Genomic DNA, 20,047 nt, shown 5'->3' with positions numbered 1-20,047 from the left:
TTACTTGACACCTTATATGCTTTATGCATTGAGCTTGAGCATATAGTCAGGCTGGCCCATGGCACAACACGACATGACCAACACAAAAAATCCTTTGTATGAAGTATAAAAGAATAATAGAAAAACAAAACCACCCTAGATGAGCAACACCACAAAATCGAAGCTAATAACTAACCCCTCCGTCCCTTGACGATTGCCCCATTCCCCTTGAAAGGCAGCAGTCAATACTTCACTCATGTAGAGTCATCTGATCAAACACATACTAGTTATCAGCTACAGCCTTTTAGGGCAGGGAAGACCAATGATAAGATAAAATACTACTAGTATTAACATATCACTGTATGATAAGAGACAAATTTGCAAAGATTCACGCCCACCTGAGAAAAAATACAAATAAATGGGAGAAGAAAAAGAGTATCTTGCACCACAACTGCTTGTTTAAACATTTCTACAAACAGGAAAGCCCTCCACTAAAAACTATGAAGACAAACCAATACTAACAGCATCAAATACTGCATCTTATAAGACCATATATTCAGCATTCTTGGTGCTGATTACGCCTAATTTACTTCTGTCGCGCTTACCTCTCCCATATGTGGAGCATCCTGCATAATTCAAGGAAAATGTAAAGAGATCGAATTTGTAATTTTCTATGTACAGCAAGAGAATAAACAAAATGCTAGCTTTATGTGATGGGAAAAAGGTTTAGACAAAGTATTGATACCATGTTTTCTTTGTTTCCCTCTAGTGTTTCTTCCATGTCCAATGCGTTGGCTGTGACTGGAATGCAAACGAACCACAATATTAAGCTCTAAGTCCATTGGAATGCAGTTATATTGAGTATAACACAAGATTACACGTCGTATAGCATTTGCTAGAATGATGTAATGTACCTTCTTCAGAGACTGGTTTTTCATCCTGCTTCATGATTTTCTCTCCATTTAACTCTTGCTTGCCTGGCTTTTGGACTTTCTTCTTAATATTATTTCCCTCGCTTTCAGTGACTAATTTTGGCTTAGCAGGGTCACGGTTTGATGCTCGAGTCTTAATTACTGTAACAATGCTTGGAACATTTTCCTTTTTGGAAGAAGCTTTAGCTGAGGAAGCTTGAGTATCAGTGTTTAGAGATTTTGGTTTGAGCTTTTTGGTTGCCGCTGTTGAAGAGTTGCTCTGAGCATCCTCACCAGAGACAGTAGTTGCATCTTCTGGCACGTGAGAGCAGGTCACAGATTCTTGCAATTGTTCAAAGGTTTCTGCGATTTCATAGCCCTCAAATAAGCTTCTGATAGTCTCTCCAAGTTCGGCCAGGTTGTGCCTCTGCACATAAGATTTTAGCTCCTCACGCAGACGCTGCATAGGCTGAACAAGAACATATAAATCAGAAAAAGTAATCCAGTCACCAATCACAATATCAACTGCATCTGTAACTCATAAGATGTAATACCTCACATCCTGCCTCGAGGGCAAGCTTGAAGAAGGCGAGTGAAATCGAGTGTTTAGCAGCAGACTCTGAGAGCTTGATTTGTGACAGCCAATATGATGCAGATGACAGGATATTAAATTTCCTACGGGTTGATGATCTAGAAACATCAGACAGCGGCGTCACACATCTTTCTGGTCCATTACCAAATCTCTTGGACCTAGCTTCTGATATTGGAGTAATGTTGCTAGCAGCTTTTTGCCGAGGGCTCACAGATGACTTTGCAGGAATTGACAGCCTTCTCGGCGGCTTGGCAGCTTTCTCCGTGTTCTTGCCGGAAAGCTCAAGAACACTCACGCTTTTGCTCGTATTTGGATTCCTCCCTCTAAAGAAGACATCATACCAATCAGGAAAAATATATTAAAACACCCAAAGCATTTCTTTTTCTCAATTATGGCGAATTTTCAACAAAATTCATCAGCATTTTGACAACAAGTCCCATGATGTTATTTACTATACAGCATAGAATTTCAAAAGAGAATCATAGTACTGCTAGTATTTGGACTGACCCAAATTCCAAAATAATAACAAAACCTCTATTATGCACTCGGGTATACCTAAACAACACACTTTAAGGTAACCCTATTTCGAACAATCCTATTTAGGCCCAAATGACGCGGTCATTGTTACATTTAACGGAATTGTGTGATCAACAAAACACAACTAAGCAACCTATTTACACAAATCAAATGGCGACACGAAAATATTGTACATGAAACAATGAAACATGACATATTGACATGATAAAATGCATATGTATTATAATTAATTCTAAATTTGGCATGACAAATTCAGAAAGAACAGCTGTAAATGAAATAAATTCTGATACAATAAAATTACCAATTCATAGAAGATAATAGCCAGCAACTACACAACTAATCACACCGTAACAATCATTGACCAGTTCTTAGAAGATAATTCCTTATCAACAACACACATATATTCAAAAACCAAAATTTAATTTTATGTAAATGAGTGATTAAATCAAATTTGAACTTGAATTTCAATCAATTTTATGTAAAATTACCCAATTATATGAATTTTAAAGTGTAAAGATTACCTCTTGGAAGCAGCAGAGGAAGAATTATTAGCAATTTCAGGGGATTTGTTAGTTTGATCCTTCGATTTCGAAGCCGAACGAAGCGGATACCTAAGCTTCGATTTTGCTGCTTTCCCGAAATTCCATAAAATGAAACAAAACAAAATCAGATTTTATCTTTGGAAACAACGTTCCCCGACTTGTTTGGTAGACGGTAATAAATAGTGGTAACGAAAATGAATTTAAAACGCCGGATAAAAAAAAATAAAGAATTCTCGAAATCGAACTCGAAAAAATTGATAAAAACTTACCAGCAGAAGCAGAAGATTGTTGAATTTTGAGGGGTTCTTCCATAATTGCAGAGGATTTTTTTAGAGAGAGAAAGAAGAGGGAGAGATTTTAGAGAGAGAAGTTATAAGAGAGTGGGAGAGAAAGAGAAACTTCCTCAGTTTATTTATCTCACTTGAGCGGGAAAATTTCTCACTTTTTTTTAAAATTTTTAAATCTTAAACGTTATACAGTTTAATTAATAATTAATTAATGAAACGAAAATAAAAGGATTTCTGATGTTGTTGCTGACGTGTTATGTGATGATTGGATTGGAAGCTGAAAATTGAAGGAAGTTAATGATGCTAAACGGTTGGATTTTTGGCGGGACCCAATTTCTTTTCTAATTCTTTTTTGACGCTCCTCTTCTTCCTTTTTTTTTTTTGTTTGGATTTGAAATTCAAATTTAGAAAATCCTTAATTTATGGGGAAAGAGTGAACATGGTACTTGTTTCTGTAATCTGTTGTAATGTTGCTTGCCACAAAATACGAATGTATTTATGAATCGATTTGGATCAAATTATGTATCGTATCAAGGCTTCATTTAGTTAACATAGGAAATAAATTCCCATAGGAAATTCTAATATATGGGAAATTATTTCCCTTAACAAATTCTTAGGAATTAGAAATATATGTTTGGTTGTCATGTGGAAATTTGTAAACCATGGAAATTGTGAACGAAAAAGGGTAGAGTGGGTAAATAAATTCTCATGTTTTGTTGTGATTTCCTCTATTGTTATTGTATAATGTCAACTGAACAACATTACCAAATCAAAATTCGTGGAAAATTTGATTGCCTATGAAAATTAAATACAAGGGTTCAACCAGACAATACCCAAGTTTGTAGATTTTAAATGAGAGAATTTATTTATCAAAACTTATTTGACATCATCTTGTTATTTTTTGTCGTTTATCCTTTTAATATTTTCCCTAATAATCATCGACCACAACTATGATCAATTGATCATCACTAATAGCACACCTAAACTTTCTACATTCTTAAAAACATTTATAGATGGTATTATCCATGAATTTCATTATTGTCTAGGTGGCGATGGTTAGTGGTGGTTTAGAAAATTTAAACGTGACAATTTATATAAAAATACACCAAATTCCATGTGATTTTTAATAAATGAAATCCTTCCTATATACTTGCAATTTGCAAATAGGGGTAGATGTGCTTGGAATGGGATAGGTTTTTTTTTTGGGAATGGGGAAGTTGAGCAAAGAGTATGAATTGTGAGCACATGAAAAACAATTGTATTGAATTTGCCAACGCAAACGTGAATTATTTTTTTTTAAATTTTTTTTTTTTAACAATGAAAATAAATTTTACACCAAAAGAACGGGATGATAAATTGTTCCAAGAGATGTAAACCTGCTTACAGATTATTTGGACGTATAAAGTGATGATGAGGACACACAGTTTGCTGTTTCATGTAATGACCATACGTAGGCGAAAATGCAACTACAGCCTTTGCCGGCTTTTGGTTTCATACAACTCTAGATTTCATCTCAAGCACAATGAACCACAAACAATCAGAATGAACAAACTAGAAAAAAAGTATATGGAGCAAGAACGAACTCGATAGAGTATAGACTATACACAACCTTAATCCCGCATATTCCACAATGAGACAAGACAACATAGTTCATAAAGCTAAATTTACTTCGGCAGAATGAAAACAGTGAAGCCTGCAATTTACATTCACTCAAAAGGCACCCAACTTACACAAGAAAGCTGCTATGGTATCCACACCAAATATATTAGCAAGTCCAGTAAGTTCTTAACCTAAATAACAACATAACTAAGGGCCACATCACAAACTGCAAAGAAACTTTAACCTTGACCATGATTGAACCTGAGTCATGTCTGCAATGCCATCACCTTCGCCACTGTGCTTGGCCAGACTTCGCTGAAATACGGAACAAGTGGTAGTTACAAAACTGACACCAATGCACATGCTTTATGCTTCTAGGAATTTAAATGCAGATGGTTGAAAATTGGTAAATAACCAGCCAAACACGGATACTTTGACCTTGAGTCATGGCACCAAACAAAAACACACATACTTTGAATATCTAAAAGAGAATGGTGCAGAACGAAGAACTCTTAAAAACTTTACTCTAAAATTGTGGTACTGCCAGTGTACAAACTTTAATTTGCAAAAGGAAAGACACTAAAGCTTCACTACAGTGCCCTTGATTTAGCTTCCTAGGCCAAACAAGCCATTTAATATTTTAAAAATACCCCACAGACCAACCTGATATCATTTGAGTGTCTGGATTTTAGAGTGCTAAGGAACAATAACAGATAACCAGGCTCCCCAAGCAACTTAGAAATTGTTATCAGGAGAATCTCACTACATAGGAAAAACATAATCAAAGACCCCAACACAAAGAAAATTTGTAAAAGTTCAAAAGGCTTACCACTTCCATCTCTAGAAGATAACAAAGATTTCTCAGTTTTGTTTCCACTCTTTCCACCACTACCTTGAAGCGGTTTCTGTGTCCTTGGTGACACTGAGCTGACTTTTCCATTTGGTGCAGATGGGAGTGAATGACGCCGGGTCACATTGTTTTTCTCAGCTTCATCTTGTACAATTTTAGGGGATCCCTGTGCTCTTAACTTTGCCTTGGCAGATTGGGTTGCCTGCATATAGCTAGGAAGCTTCGGAGTATTCTGCAAGCCATCCTCCATATGCTCCTGTTTTGCTGGAAAAGAAGCCCTCCTACCGGATTTCTGGTTTTCGTTTGATGCAGAATCTTCCTTAGTTTTCAAGACACCATTTGGCACAGGAGTATTTTCATCCTTGTCATTCTCAAAAGACTCTGATTTGACCAGGGCTCCATCATCGTTTGAGAATTCAGCAGACTGACTTGTCTCTAAAGGCTCCTCAGTTGTCTCCTCTTCATCTGGCTTAGAATAAACAATAGGCTCTTCCTTAACAGTCATGTTGGTTTCTTCTTTGGTATTCTGAACAACAATGACCTCATTTGGAGCCGAAACCTCCTGTACAATGGATGCAGTTACTTTCCCTTGGCTTTGAACTGGCTTCTCAATTACCTCAGTCTGAGGCTGACCAGGGCTTTCAGACACAGGGTTGTGAACTTTTCTAAGGCTACGTTTAACCTTCTCAAGCTCATACTGCGGATTATCTTGTACAGACTCTGCTGGCTGGCTTACAACTTTCTTAAGATTTCGCCGTGGTTTCTCTACTTCAGAGGTGGGCTGCCCTGACACATTATCATAAAGGGAAGGAACCTTGCGAACACTGCGCTTAGGCCTACCTGTATCCCCATCAATGACCAGTGAGTTCCCTTGCTTTTTCTGGACCTTAGAGTTAGTGACTTTCTTAGGGGGAGAGACTGGTTTCCATGGGCAGGATATTGACCATCTTTCCAACCAATTCTGGACTGAATTTGAATCTGTCACATCATATTGGACTCGCAGAGGCATCACTGCAGGTGATGGAGCTAGAAGCTGTATGAACAACAGTAAAAATAAGAAAAAACAAAACCAATGATTTTGGTAGCAGTTAATCTAAAAAGACCTATTCCATGAATTTTTGTAGATTTCACCTTCAACAACGCTAACAATAGTATCTCAAATTTGTGATTTCCTCCAAAGTCCAAAAAAAAAAATAAAAAAAAAAAATAAAAAAAAAATCTCAATTTTGTGTAATTTCACAAATTTATCATCACAAGATAGAATTCATTATGCAGCATGTACTTAATACAATCATTTAATACATTTCTGTAAAAGCCACTTGGTCTATACACCAGGATTAAGAAATGTAGAGCATAAGTGGTCAGATGTGTACTCTTTAAGTTGAACCTAAAAATCACACAGAAACAGTTCAATCTATTCAAGGAAAGAAACTAGCAAACTTTTAGCCATTCAAGGTCAAATTTATATTACTAGTCGTCAACTAAGTGTTCAGGACAAGGACCCTCCCCCACCTCCACATTGTACCTTTCTTACATTGATACATGCATTTGACTGAGAAGAACTTTATGTGAGAATAAGGGTTGGACAAAAATTCCAGTTTTAGACAATGTGATTTGCCCATTTCTCGTTAGTTCATCCAATTAGAAGGTACTAATATATCTTTCTTATACAAAATTTCATGAGTATATATATTGGTACGTCATAACAGTAATACAATTAGAATATGGCCAAGCTTACTTTTTTTGTAAATGCATTCACTGACAAGCTTGTGGTGCAAGCAGACACGTCTCCATGAACACCAACTTTGCCATCCTGAAAATTAGCAGTATTAGTAGGAAAGTAGCAACAAAAGCCAGATTTTACTAGGCTGCCTATAGATCACACACCCATAAAATACTTGGCTCAAACTGTTTGTCTAAGTAGAAAGTTTACAATAACTAGAGGAGTAAAAGCAACCAATAGAACTTAGGACAAATTTCGAAGTCCTTTTTTACATTTTAAGCAGATCAAAATTAGAATGGGGCCAACACTTCAAGATGGTGGTACTAAGATGGTTCCAGATGCAAGTGCCCCTCTGAATGCAATCTTAAACTGAAATATTTGGTATCAGCTATCAAATGCTACTGGACTTGCCCCTGACGAATCTACTACAACAATACATGACTAGAAAATAAATCACAACCAAATGATAATTAAAAATTAGTGCCAGTGCCCTGAAGGATGCAACAAACTCACTCCGCATATAAAAAATATTCACAAGAGGTGTGAATCAGTAGAGAACAATGAGAAGGCAAGATTAGCAGCGAAAGCATGCTAAATTTTTTAAACCAATCATTAATTACCAACATAGTCCAAAAACCTTGCCCCTACCCATTTTTAGTACTATTGGTGATCCCCATATATTTATATATTTGAAATTTCACAAGACTTTGACCTCAAAAAAGCATGCAAAATCAAGCAATTTCCACAGGTGAATTCATACAAAGATTCCCTCTTTAACAGCTTCAGATAAAGTATCCAGAAAAAGAAACTCCTTATATAACCATTTAGGGAATTACCAGAGGCTTCACTATACAGACTTTCTGGACTTCAAGGCCAGCATCAGAACACCTAATTTTTGACCCACGAACAAGCGCTTGCAGCTTGACAACGCCTATAATGCAATACAAGGTTGAAACAGCTTGTCTCCTCACCAAATGTCCACGAATAAGAGCCTGAAGCCTTATAATGCCTTTCAGGGCCTTGAATGCACGTCGAGCCTTCACAAATATGCTCAAATTAGAAAAAATTATCAAGTACCAGTAAATTAAGCACAGTTGATATGCCATGGAAATAGACCGAGACATATGCACACACACAAACACATGCCAACAGAAAACTTAATCAATCAGCCAGAACATCTAGCAATTAGCCTGTTACCCAGACCAAATACCGAACCATATAGCCCTTAATAACTATAAAGTTATTATTACAGTATTATTTTCTATATCATTATCTAATAGCTGATAGTATGAATACATAGAAAAAAGTTTGTATAAGTATGAACATAATATTCTTATATATCATGTCACTACAGATGCAGAACTTACCAGATAACCCCTAAAAGCAGCCTGCGTCTTAGTTGCAGCCATTTCTAACTCTATTCTCTCATCGTCAGTTAACATATCTGTTTCCTCTGTTTGTTTTGGATCAGTGCATTGATCTCCAGATACTGGCATATCCCCATCTGGCTGGACAAGAGAAGACTCCTTGTACTCTGACCTAAAAGTTTGGTCATCCACATGAACTGCATCTATAGCAGCACTTGATACCTCTGGAGGATTAACATCGTTATCAGTTGATTCAGTTTCAGGAGCCCTAACACGAACATGCACCTCTTTCTCGTTGGTGGATTTCTTAGCACAATTAAAAAAAAATATTAATTACAATGTGAAAAAACAAATAAATAAAAAAAGTAAGAATAGGCTTATCCTAAACTACGTTTGACAATCACTAGTGTGCTTCAGTGCTTCATTGATGCAATCCGCAAAAATTAATTATAAAACTATATATATAACATTAATGTAGGACAAACCATACAAGATTCTGAAACTCTATATTGTGTTAAAGTTATGCGTCCTCTGTTCTTTTTTAATTGCAACATTTGAGAATTGAGATTTGCACTATTCACATGCACCATCTTTTGTGATTTATATGTTAGGGAATAAAAGTCATATGGGGTCTTGTTAGATTCATCTCGATTTATACTTTCAAATATATCAACTCTTTATAATTTTTACTAAAGTATAATGAAAGATACTAATTTTATGTAATTTACATTGGCAAGCGTGAAAACCCCAACAGTGCAATTAAAAAAAGAACGGATGAATTATATGTGATGGTGTGTTTTATCACCAAGGACTTTATAAGAAAAATCATTTGACTTCTTCCCACCTAAATTTCAAAAAAAAAAGAACCTGAGGTCTAAACAATAAACAAGGTTCCAAGTACATGCAGCCCAAGCCAAAGTAATTATCCAATGAATCTATGACATAAGTTATTATTTTTTGTGTAGAATATTGAGGTGGAAAATTTTTACAGCGTCAATGAGCAGAATACATGAAGACTATCAGATTGAAAGAAAATAATCTGCGGAGAAGAGACAGCGATCTCCACCTACACACAATAACACACTATATACTCTATTCCATTAGTCAGAAACACAAATGTGACAAATCCCACTTAATTCTATTTATATATTAAGAGACCAGAGTATCAGATCTGAACATCCTATTCTAATATTCTGTTTACAATATCCAAAAAAAGGAAGAAAAAAAAATATGATACAAAACTTCATGCAAGCATATTAGAGCACATTGGAGCATTGAATTAAGTGTTATAGAGGAAAAAGAAAAGCTTCTACTCAGAGTTAAGATGTATTAGGATACAAAAGGAATGGAAATACTTTTTAGAAACAAGCATAATATCTCCTAGACAAGAAAAGGAACATATTTAACTAGACAATCACCTAGATCTCGAAAAGTTCTAATAGGTTTATAGATCCTAAAACACCAATAAAGATGAAGGGTGCATCTTGATGATGTAGGCACTACTTTTAGCTTCTCTAGTTTCCACGCACATGGTACCAGAGAGCCAAAAGAACAAATATCTAAGTTAATCACACAGTAAGACAGAAAAGTATGAAAACATAGGTGAAAAACATGCAATGTACCTAGCTTTAGCATACCAGACAGATTTGCAGAAGTTACATTGAAGCACTAATAGTACGTAATAGTAGTTATATAGAAAAAGTTTAACATCTAAGGGAGCAGAGTAATAACCAAGTAAGTCTTCAGCATGTACCTCTTTACCCTTGGCAAAATTGGATTTGGATGGTTTCTTCCCAAAAATTACAGTCTTTATCCACTTTCCAGGTGACTTCCCCATTGTTGAGAGGCCAAATTTGACTTAACAAAACCTTCAGCACAAGATATCACTTCAGCGCATAATAACTAGAGGCAACGAGCAAATAGAGCTAAGCAAATGCAAAAAAAAAAAAAGAATGATATATGGCAGTTAACAAAACCTTCAGCACAAGATATCACTTCAGAGCATAATAACAAGAGGCAAAGAGCAAATAGAGCCAACTAAATGAAAAAAGAATGATATATGGCAGTTAATTGTGAAAGTTTGATGAACACCCACAGGGGATAATAGAAGCAGCGTGATTAAATTGAATATAAAATCCTACACGAACAGCTGTATGTCCATTGATGTCAGCATGTCACGTAGTTTCATAGAAAAAGACCTTAACTGAATATACCTCTCATTGGACAAACCACTATGATCATTTCACTTTCACAACATAAGCCAAGCATTGAACTGATTGAAGCTCAGAATCAGTAGACAAAATAGTTAAAGTAATTTTCTAGAAAGAGGTGAAAGGGCTCTACATTTATCCATTGATGTCAGCATGTCCATAGTTTCATAGAAAAAGACCTTAACTGAATATACCTCTCATTGGACAAACCACTATGATCATTTCACTTTCACTACATAAGCCAAGCATTGAACTGATTGAAGCTCAGAATCAGTAGACAAAATAGTTAAAGTAATTTTCTAGAAAGAGGTGAAAGGGCTCTACATTTATCCCTTTTCGACTTTAATGTTCATGATCAAAGGCACTGATACCATAAGTCCCTAATTGCACAACAAGTAACAAATGCTTGCATATGCTAAGGGTCACAAACCCAGTTCTGCATATCCTAAGAGATGGTAAAGTAATATTTGTAGGTATGACCTGTCATTTGAACATGATAGAAAATCAGCGCTACTAAAGCTTACTGAAAGGTAGCTCTACGCACAAAATGGATTATCCAACAAGAGAGAGCTACCTGAAAGAGCATAACAACCAACTATACAAACACAATAAAAACAGCGAAAAGTTATGCGTGCTTCTAACCAAGGGAAAAAAAACAACCTTAAGGTTCGAAGTTAACTATTTGAGCAAAAGTCCTTATCTTTCAACTTAGTTCTCCAAGTAGAAAACTCAACAATATGGCATCTTAAAATAATGCAATTACCTATCCTAACCAAAAGTCCTTGTCTTTCAACTTAACTTTCATTTATCATCGAAGTTAACTATTTAAGCAAAATGAATAAGTATCCAAGTACCTATATTGTAGGCTTCTCAAAATATAACTACTCTCAGACACAAATCTTCAATGCAATAAACATGATCTTTATAGGACCAACTACAAGAGTATCTCAACCATCAAATTCTTCAATACTCCACCATCAATTTTCTTCAATAACTCCGTAAGGTTTTAACCAGTTAACCATCAGAGAAAATTTGGAAGTACGAAAGTCAACACTAACAACGAGAAAAAGGACAAATTGTGAACCCAATGTTGCTCATGCACACATAGCAACTTGCTTCTAAAGGGGTCTCCATGTATTATATGGCAAAGAAAATCAATCATACCAAAGCATCTAAAGTTAGCTCCAACCAGAAAACTCAACATTATGGCATCACCCATCCCCTGAAGATAAGCCCTTATTGAATCAGGTTTCTGTAAAGATCCTTATTCACTAGTCATCTTCCTTAAGTTTGAACTTCCCTCCTCATAATTATGCGCCGTCATACTAAGCACAGTGTCTATATGTACGAAAAATAAATAAAATAAAATAACCATAACATCCTCTGGAACAGCCCTTTAGTAGTCTCTCTAATTGCCCTTTACTGGTTAGAAGTAAGGTTGTGTATATCTGACCTGTCAGCGAGATATATATTGGGTTGTTCTTGTCATACAAAAGAACCATTAGAGTGCCATTATATACTGTGTAATAGACGTACATTCTTGCCTCTCTATGCATTTAGCAACTATATGCTCCTTTGATTTTCCTAGATGATCTTTTTCAATGAAATGAATATTAACATTTGCCTCTCTTTCCTATTCAACCTCCTTTCTCTACCAAGGAAGAAAGGCTTGGAATTAACAAACTGGAAATCCTTTTAAGCTTGGGATGACATGAGTTGTCTTCACCAAAATCACTCGATACACAACTATATGTCTCTCGCAAATCAAGTTCAATATCTACATTACCGTAAAGCAAATAACAAAAAGGATTATATCCCTAGTCGAAAAAGAAAATCTAGAAACCCTTGGCTGTGCATACAAGTCTAGCAAATTACTCAACCAGCCACTATATGGTGTACTCATCCTATGTTGATCTAGCCCTCAAGCACCCCAAACATAATGTGGAGACATTCAAAACCCAATAAAATTGGTAGTAATCATAATGCTTCTTCAGCCATAGCCAATCAATATCCATAATGGAAGGTCACCAAGACTTGTACATACCCAATCCATCCGAAACCTCTTATACAGAATCCAAAAATAACATACTCCATAATCCATAATGCGTAAAAACTTCATATCCCAATCAAGTACAATTAAACAACGTTACGCTTCACCAATGCTAAATTAAACTAGTTGTATGCCCACGGAATATCAGATCACTAATTCACTATCAAGCATAGAGCCATTGGCTTTATAACAACTAGGTTAAACATAATCTCCCTGAAATGCAGCAACATCCTTCAAAAAAAAATACAATGGTGACCTATTCAACTATTATGCACAATATAATTACCTCAAACAAACAAAACTCTCTATTTCCCAATTTCCCAAAATAAAATTTTCAAAAAATTTCCATTTTTTCAAACCCTTTTCTAACTTCCCCCCAATATTCCCTAACAACCAACAAAACCTAAAACCATCAAAAAAATAAAATACAAACATTACCAACCAAAAACAATAACCCAGTAACAAAACCAAAGTAAAGATCTACTTACGAGTAAGCACCGACATTCAACAAATTACCTTAAAGCAAGCAAATAAATGTAAATATGAACAAAACCTACAGTTTCCATAATTTAAAACACTTAATTAACTTTACTTAGCAATTACTCACATTCAGATCTATAACTTACCAAACAAATGCAGATACCAAAACCCACAAAATCTAGCAAAACACCCACAATAAACTAAACTGAAAAACAAAAAAAAATCCAATCTTTTCAAAAAATTTACATGCTTTAGCAAAAAATAAAAAGAATTAAAAATAGAGGAGAGAGAAAATAAACCATGAAAACAGACCTTGGGAGTTTAAGCGAAGGTGATGTAGCAGATCATTACTACTGCTACTCTGTACTGAAACACTGAAATATACCCTCCAAAATTTTTAATTTTTTAATTTTTTTTTTTTTTTGTCTTGCAGACAAAATAAATAAATATTAATGGCAATGAAAGAGGGTCTAATATGGTATGGGCGGGTTCATGGTAATATGACGTAAGCTCGTTGGATTCAGCCGTTCCATGGAGGTCATTTGATACTGTGATGAAAATTAACGGCTGTGATTTGGAGTTGGAGAAGTTTATTTATTGGAACTGACAATTATGAAGTTTGCTTCAGATATAAGGGAGTGTGGGGATTCTTTGGCTTTAAAACAAAATTGACAATTTTGCCCTCCAGGTTTTATTACTCCATATTTACTTCCTCTATTTTAATACGAGTACTCCGTATAAAACATAGGAGTATTTTTTTTCAATTATCAATTGTATACCTTCAACTATTAATACCTTGTTAATATGTAAAAAAAAATTATAAAGTAAAATACTCCATATAAATTTAAGCGAGTCTAATAGGAGTTAATAAGTTCATATACATCGTGTCAAAAAAAATAAGTTCATATATAATTAAATTATATAATTAATAACGGTTATTAAAATTCAATTTTTGTAACTATATCAAGTTTAATTAAAATCTAATAAGGGTCTATTTTATTCACCTTATTTTCACTAAAATAAGATAAACTCTAATTATGTTAGCACAAATTCAAAAATATAGGTTTTAATAAATTCTAACAAATTAAGATAAGATAAGTTTAGATTAGTGAAAATTAGGTAAATACATAAAATCCACTAAGAATTTAAATTAGGGGAAATCAAATGCACACATTCTAAATAATGTACTCAAATTTTAAAATGTTTTATCCTTTATTTTTTTTAACAGTTTATTTTTTAGAAATTTTTAATTAAATTTACCCTCCCTTAAAAAGGAAAAATTGAGTGTAAATGAAGAGCCAGGCTGGAAAAGGAGGCATAAGTGCTAAAGAAAGGGGGAAAAGTGGGAAACGTAGCAATGTGGAAGTTGGTTGAACAACCTTTTGGCCCTTGCTATATGGGGAATTAATTAGTATAAGAAGGCGATAAATACAAGTTTTAATATCCTTTTTCTTAACACATACTTGTGCTTAGAAAGAGACAAATGACAATGAAGGAATCTTAATTTTCTTTCTTCTTCTTGCTAATTATTATTTCCTGTAATTATTCATGCTTTAGCTTATTTAATTGCAATATAATGCATACATTATATGGTTATTATGTTATTCAAATGTATAGTTGTGATGATGTCGGTGTTCAAGTGTGAAGTGTCACTTGCGAGCAACATATATATACAATGGATAATTGGATATGATGTTTTTTTTTTCCAATTTAAAATAGCAATTTCTTGTAAAAATTGGTCTAATACAAGGCGGATCCTACAATGAAGCCATTTTATATGTCCAAAATCAATAAAGTTCTGTTCTCTTTGCCTAATTTCACTTATTTCAAAGTTTGCTAAGTGTGTACATATATATATAAAAGTTCGGCTCTATTTTTTAGGGCCGAGTAAAACTATCTGAAATATCGAAAATCCAAAAATCCGATCCGTAATCGATCCGGAAATTAGGGTATCCGATTCGATAATCATAACGGTTCGGGTATTCGATCCGATAATTTGCTATCGGGTATGGTTATTGGGTATCACTTTAAAATTAACGGTTACCCGATCCGATCCGATAAGCAATTTATTCTTTTGTTCCTACTTAAATCTATTTATCCAAAATTTTAACTCTTATTTTACTTCATATTCACTTTATAATATGAATAATTGGTAATATTATTAATAATTTGGTCAAGCTCATGCGGTATTGTTGTAAATCAGTGTTGCATGATATCATAATAACTATATTATTAAGTTTAATTATCATCATTGGATATCATATTGGGTACCCGATAACCGATCCGAACATACGGACACCCGAAGTTCAAGTACCTGAACTTATCGTTTATGGATATCATTTTTAGTGATATTGGTTTTTGGTTTCCCGAACCGTAAGGCCTTATTTAGTTCACCTTATTTTTACTTATTTTAGAAAAAATAAGTTCAGATCAGAAAAAATATGTTCAGATCAGATCAGAAAAGTTCAGATCAAATACAAATTATTATTATTATTATTATTATTATTATTATTATTATTATTATTACTATTATTATTATTATTATTACTACAATTATTATTATTATTATAAAAATTATTATTATTATTATTATTACAAAAATTATTATTATTATTATTATTATTACTACTACTATTATTATTATTATTATTATTATAAAAATTATTATTATTATTATTATTATTATTATTATTATTATTATTATTACTACTACTATTATTATTATTATTATTATTATAAAAATTATTATTATTATTATTATTATTAATAAATAGCACAAACGATAAACGATAATAATTAAAATTTCATTATAAGCTCCAAATCATAAACGTTTACAAATATAATTTTCATTACAAGAAGTTCCAAATTTCCTTCGCTATATTAAGTTGTACTTCGTTCATTGCAGCTTTACGATTCTCGTTAAACAAATCATAATCTGCTCTTGGTTCGATTTCTATACCACTACCAATGGGTATATCCAACTCATGTAATCGAATAAAATTGTGAAGTGTGAATGTAGCAACCATAATTGCCAATTGATGTTTAGTGTCCATGTTTGGCATCATTGTCAATATTTTCCATCGAGATTTTAATTGTCCAAAACATCTCTCGATCATTGTTCGAAGTGAAGAGTGAAGATAATTAAAAAGTTCAAGTATGCCTTGAGGTGGTGGACCATTTCGAAATTCGGGCATATGGGTTCTAATATCTTTATCTTTTATTGGACTCAAATATCCAACGGTATTCGGATATCCAAAATCTACTAGATAATATTTTCCTGTTACAAAATAAAGTTATATGGCATATTAGTATTAGTGTCATGTATGGAGTAAAAACATACACTATTCTAAATTATACCTGAAGGTGGATGGGGAAATCGAAATTCTGGTACGGTTAAGCAATGGTTCCATACGGTAATATCATGAGCACTACCTTCAAATCCAACGTTGATAAACATGAAAAGTCTATCAAATTAACAAGCAGCCAAAACATTCCATGTTTTTTTTTCCAGAACGCCCTCGATATGCCACACCTTCATCATCGCTTACAACTGCATTTATATGAGTAACATTAGATATGAAAAAAAGTAGACGGAGGGAAATAACAAATGGGATGAACATTTTGGGACTAAAATTTAGCCAAAAAGGACTATCAATAAGGGACGGAGGGAAAACATAATACTTTGCTTTTTCCTAGAAACACCCTCTTCAGATCAAAACAATAATACTTGATCAAGTGTTTTAACAAAAATGTTTGAATATCTTCTTACAAAATATTACTTTTTTTCCTACAAAAAAAAAAGAAAAAAGCAATAATAAACGAGCCTAACGTTTCCTATACAAAAAAATGAATATCTTCAGACAACATATTATGTATATTTTCATTTTTTTTTTTAATTTCATATTTTTAATAACAAGCCTAACGTTTCCCATAAATAAAAAAATTTTAAATTTCATGTTTTCTTTCCTCCTATTCTGTCAAATACTTTTGCTTTATACAATTTTTTATTCTTCCACTTACCCCATCCATATATTATTACGTTTACCAATTTCTCCTAAAACTCCCCACATGTAAAAATTGGAGAAGGTATTTAAAATCGAAGGGAGTATACGTACAAGATTTTCAATAATAATAGCTACGCATTACTACAATTAAAATTAGTACAAAGTAACATAGAAAATGTTGCTAGTTCAAACAAACGATAAAATCAAATCCGATACATCATAAATCCCTATTATTATTTACGAATTAAGGTATTAAAAAACAAGTCAAATCTTTTTTTTTATGTAGAAAAAAGCTATGATAAATTTAATCTGTAATTTAGTTTTTTTAGGATCCCCATTTTAATACTTTCTTATAAAAAAAAATTGATTTATGAAGTGGGATACTGTAAGTAATAAAATTATCAAATATTCCAATTCTATTACCTTATACTATCTAGTAAATTTAATACTTATAGGTTTTTTTAAAATATTTGTAATAATAATAATAATAATAATAATAATAATAGTAATAATAATCATAACAATAATAATTAAACATTAATATTGATTAACATTAAAAGTAGAATATTGAAATAATTAAAATAAGTTCAAATCAGAAAAAATAAGTTCAGATTAGATCAGATCAGAAAAAATAAGTTCAGATTAGATCAAATCAGAAAAAATAAGTTCAGATCAGAAAATATCAGTTCAGATCAGATCAGATCAGATCAGCTTAAATTAGGTGAACTAAACAAGGCCTAAGTGTTAATGATTCGGGTACCCGACCCATACTCACCCCTACTAGTATTTTATTCCCCTTAATCTTACTTTTTTTTTTAGATATACAAGTTCATATAAGATAAATTCAAGTAATAGGACAATCTAGTCCTTATTTGTAAGACATAAACATATTATTTTGGGCTTAAAATTAGGCTTCGTTCACTTCACCTTATTTTTGCGGAACTGGAATTATTTTTACTGAACTGAAAGTATTTTTACTGAAATTATTTTTGCTGAACTAAAATTAATTTTACGGAACTGAAATTATTTTTGCTGAAATGAAATTATATTTACTGATTTTCTATTATATTTTTTCTTTAAACTTACTGAATTTTACTGAACTGAAATTATTTTTACTTAACATTATTTTATTAAGTTAAAGTGAACAGGGCCTTACACTTAAATATTATTTTTACCACGACTATATAGCTAGTTATCAAATGGACTTGTACTACATTTTGCATAACTTAATGTAGATATAATTAAAAGTTACGTTTTTTTTTTTTTTTTGGTGTTTAGAGAGCTACAGGGACGGATGATGAGAACCGATCTCATGATCTCCTAAAATCGGGAGGAAAGATCTAACCACTTGAGCTATCCCTCACTCTCAAAAGTATTGTTATTGTAGTGTTTGTATTTCTCAGCCTCTTTTTTATTTAAATTTTATTAAAATACAAAAAAATACATCTAGTTTTTTTTTTTTTACAAGAAAAATACAATAAGGCCTTGTTTAGTTCACCTTATTTTTACTTATTTCAGAAAAAATAAGTTCAAATCAGATCAGAAAAAATAAGTTCAGATCAGATCAGATAAGTTCATATCAAATACAAATTATTATTATTATTATTATTATTATTATTATTATTATTGTCAAAATTATTATTATAATTATTATTGTTATTGTTATTGTTATTGTTATTGTTATTGTTATTGTTATTGTTATTGTTATTGTTATTGTTATTGTTATTGTTATTGTTATTGTTATTGTTATTGTTATTGTTATTGTTATTGTTATTGTTATTGTTATTGTTATTGTTATTATTATTTTTATTATTATAGTAACAAAAACCTACAAAGTCAAACGATTTACAAGAAGTTAGTGGGGAGCCGAGATACAATCTGGGCCCCCACCCCTCTAGTTATAGCAAACCCGATCCTGTTGAAGTTGTGAGCCGCTGCACGAGCACCAATATCCTGAATCCTAGCGAACGCCTGAACCCGCTTTAGCAACACAACAACATCCTTCTCTAATTCCCCCAATGAAGAAAAGGAGAAAGGAACAAAACCATAGCCAATAACCGAGCAACGCGCCCCATACTTGTCTTGCTTCCGCTGAGCCGCAGCCGACACAACACGACCAGGAACGAAGTCAGACAACCCATATTGTGTCAAAGGGGAAGACCCTGTCAAGTCAACACAGACATTAAGGCCTCTATCCCAGGAATAAAGCAACACATCTGCTGGTCGAAGAGCCCCGTCGATTCCTTCGGTCAACCCAACGTTAACCTCCTTTCTTGCAAAGATCCCAGAGCGAAAACAAATATCAACAAGGGTATCACGATCAAATTATTATTATTATTATTATTTTTATTATTATTATGGTTATTATTATTATTAATAATAAATAGCACAAACAATAAACGATAATAATTAAAATTTCATTATAAACTCCAAATCATAAACGTTTACAAATATAATTTTCGTTACAAGAAGTTCCAAATTTCCTTCGCTATATTAAGTTGTACTTCGTTCATTACAGCCTTACGATTCTCGTTAAACAAATCATAATATGCTCTTGGTTCGATTCCTATACCACTATCAATGGGTATATCCAACTCATGTAATCGAATAAAATTGTGAAGTGTGAATGCAGCAACCATAATCGCCAATTGATGTTTAGTGTCCATATTTGGCATCATTGTCAATATTTTCCATCAATATTTTAATTGTCCAAAACATCTCTCGATCGTTGTTCGGAGTGAAGATAATTAAAATGTTCAAGTATGCCTTGAGGTGGTGGACCATTTCGAAATTTGGGCATATGGGTTCTAATATCTTTATCTTTTATTGGACTCGAATATCCAACGGTATTCGGATATCCAGAATCTACTAGATAATATTTTCCTGTTACAAAATAAAGTTATACGGCATATTAGT

General features: G+C 33.1%; 2 protein-coding genes across 3 annotated transcripts; both read right to left on the bottom strand.

Annotated features, from left to right (window-relative positions):
* Window positions 1-305: 305 nt before the first annotated feature.
* LOC110726493 lies at window positions 306-3,062 on the bottom strand. Its single transcript, XM_021905972.1, has 6 exons — window positions 2,831-3,062; window positions 2,541-2,646; window positions 1,445-1,805; window positions 894-1,359; window positions 725-780; window positions 306-605 (listed from the first exon to the last, which is right to left on the bottom strand). The coding sequence occupies exons 1-6, from the start codon at window positions 2,871-2,873 to the stop codon at window positions 561-563; spliced, it is 1,077 nt and encodes a 358-aa protein (XP_021761664.1). The 5' UTR covers window positions 2,874-3,062; the 3' UTR covers window positions 306-560.
* Window positions 3,063-4,371: 1,309 nt separating this feature from the next.
* On the bottom strand, window positions 4,372-13,673 carry LOC110726492 (protein IQ-DOMAIN 31-like). Of its 2 annotated transcripts, none has more exons than XM_021905970.1 (7): window positions 13,440-13,673; window positions 10,141-10,255; window positions 8,388-8,693; window positions 7,857-8,057; window positions 7,036-7,110; window positions 5,277-6,330; window positions 4,372-4,762 (listed from the first exon to the last, which is right to left on the bottom strand). In XM_021905970.1, exons 2-7 carry the CDS (start codon window positions 10,222-10,224, stop codon window positions 4,731-4,733), a joined length of 1,752 nt encoding a protein of 583 aa, XP_021761662.1. In that variant the 5' UTR covers window positions 10,225-10,255; window positions 13,440-13,673; the 3' UTR covers window positions 4,372-4,730. The 2 variants fall into 2 exon arrangements, with proteins under 2 accessions (XP_021761662.1, XP_021761663.1); XM_021905971.1 differs by lacking the exon at window positions 13,440-13,673 and adding an exon at window positions 13,274-13,360.
* Window positions 13,674-20,047: the final 6,374 nt, after the last annotated feature.

Source organism: Chenopodium quinoa, unplaced genomic scaffold (assembly GCF_001683475.1).
Source record: "Chenopodium quinoa cultivar QQ74 unplaced genomic scaffold, ASM168347v1, whole genome shotgun sequence".
Lineage (NCBI taxonomy): Eukaryota > Viridiplantae > Streptophyta > Magnoliopsida > Caryophyllales > Amaranthaceae > Chenopodium > Chenopodium quinoa.
Note: the sequence above shows the minus strand (reverse complement) of the source record. Positions and strands in the feature narration are given on the sequence as shown.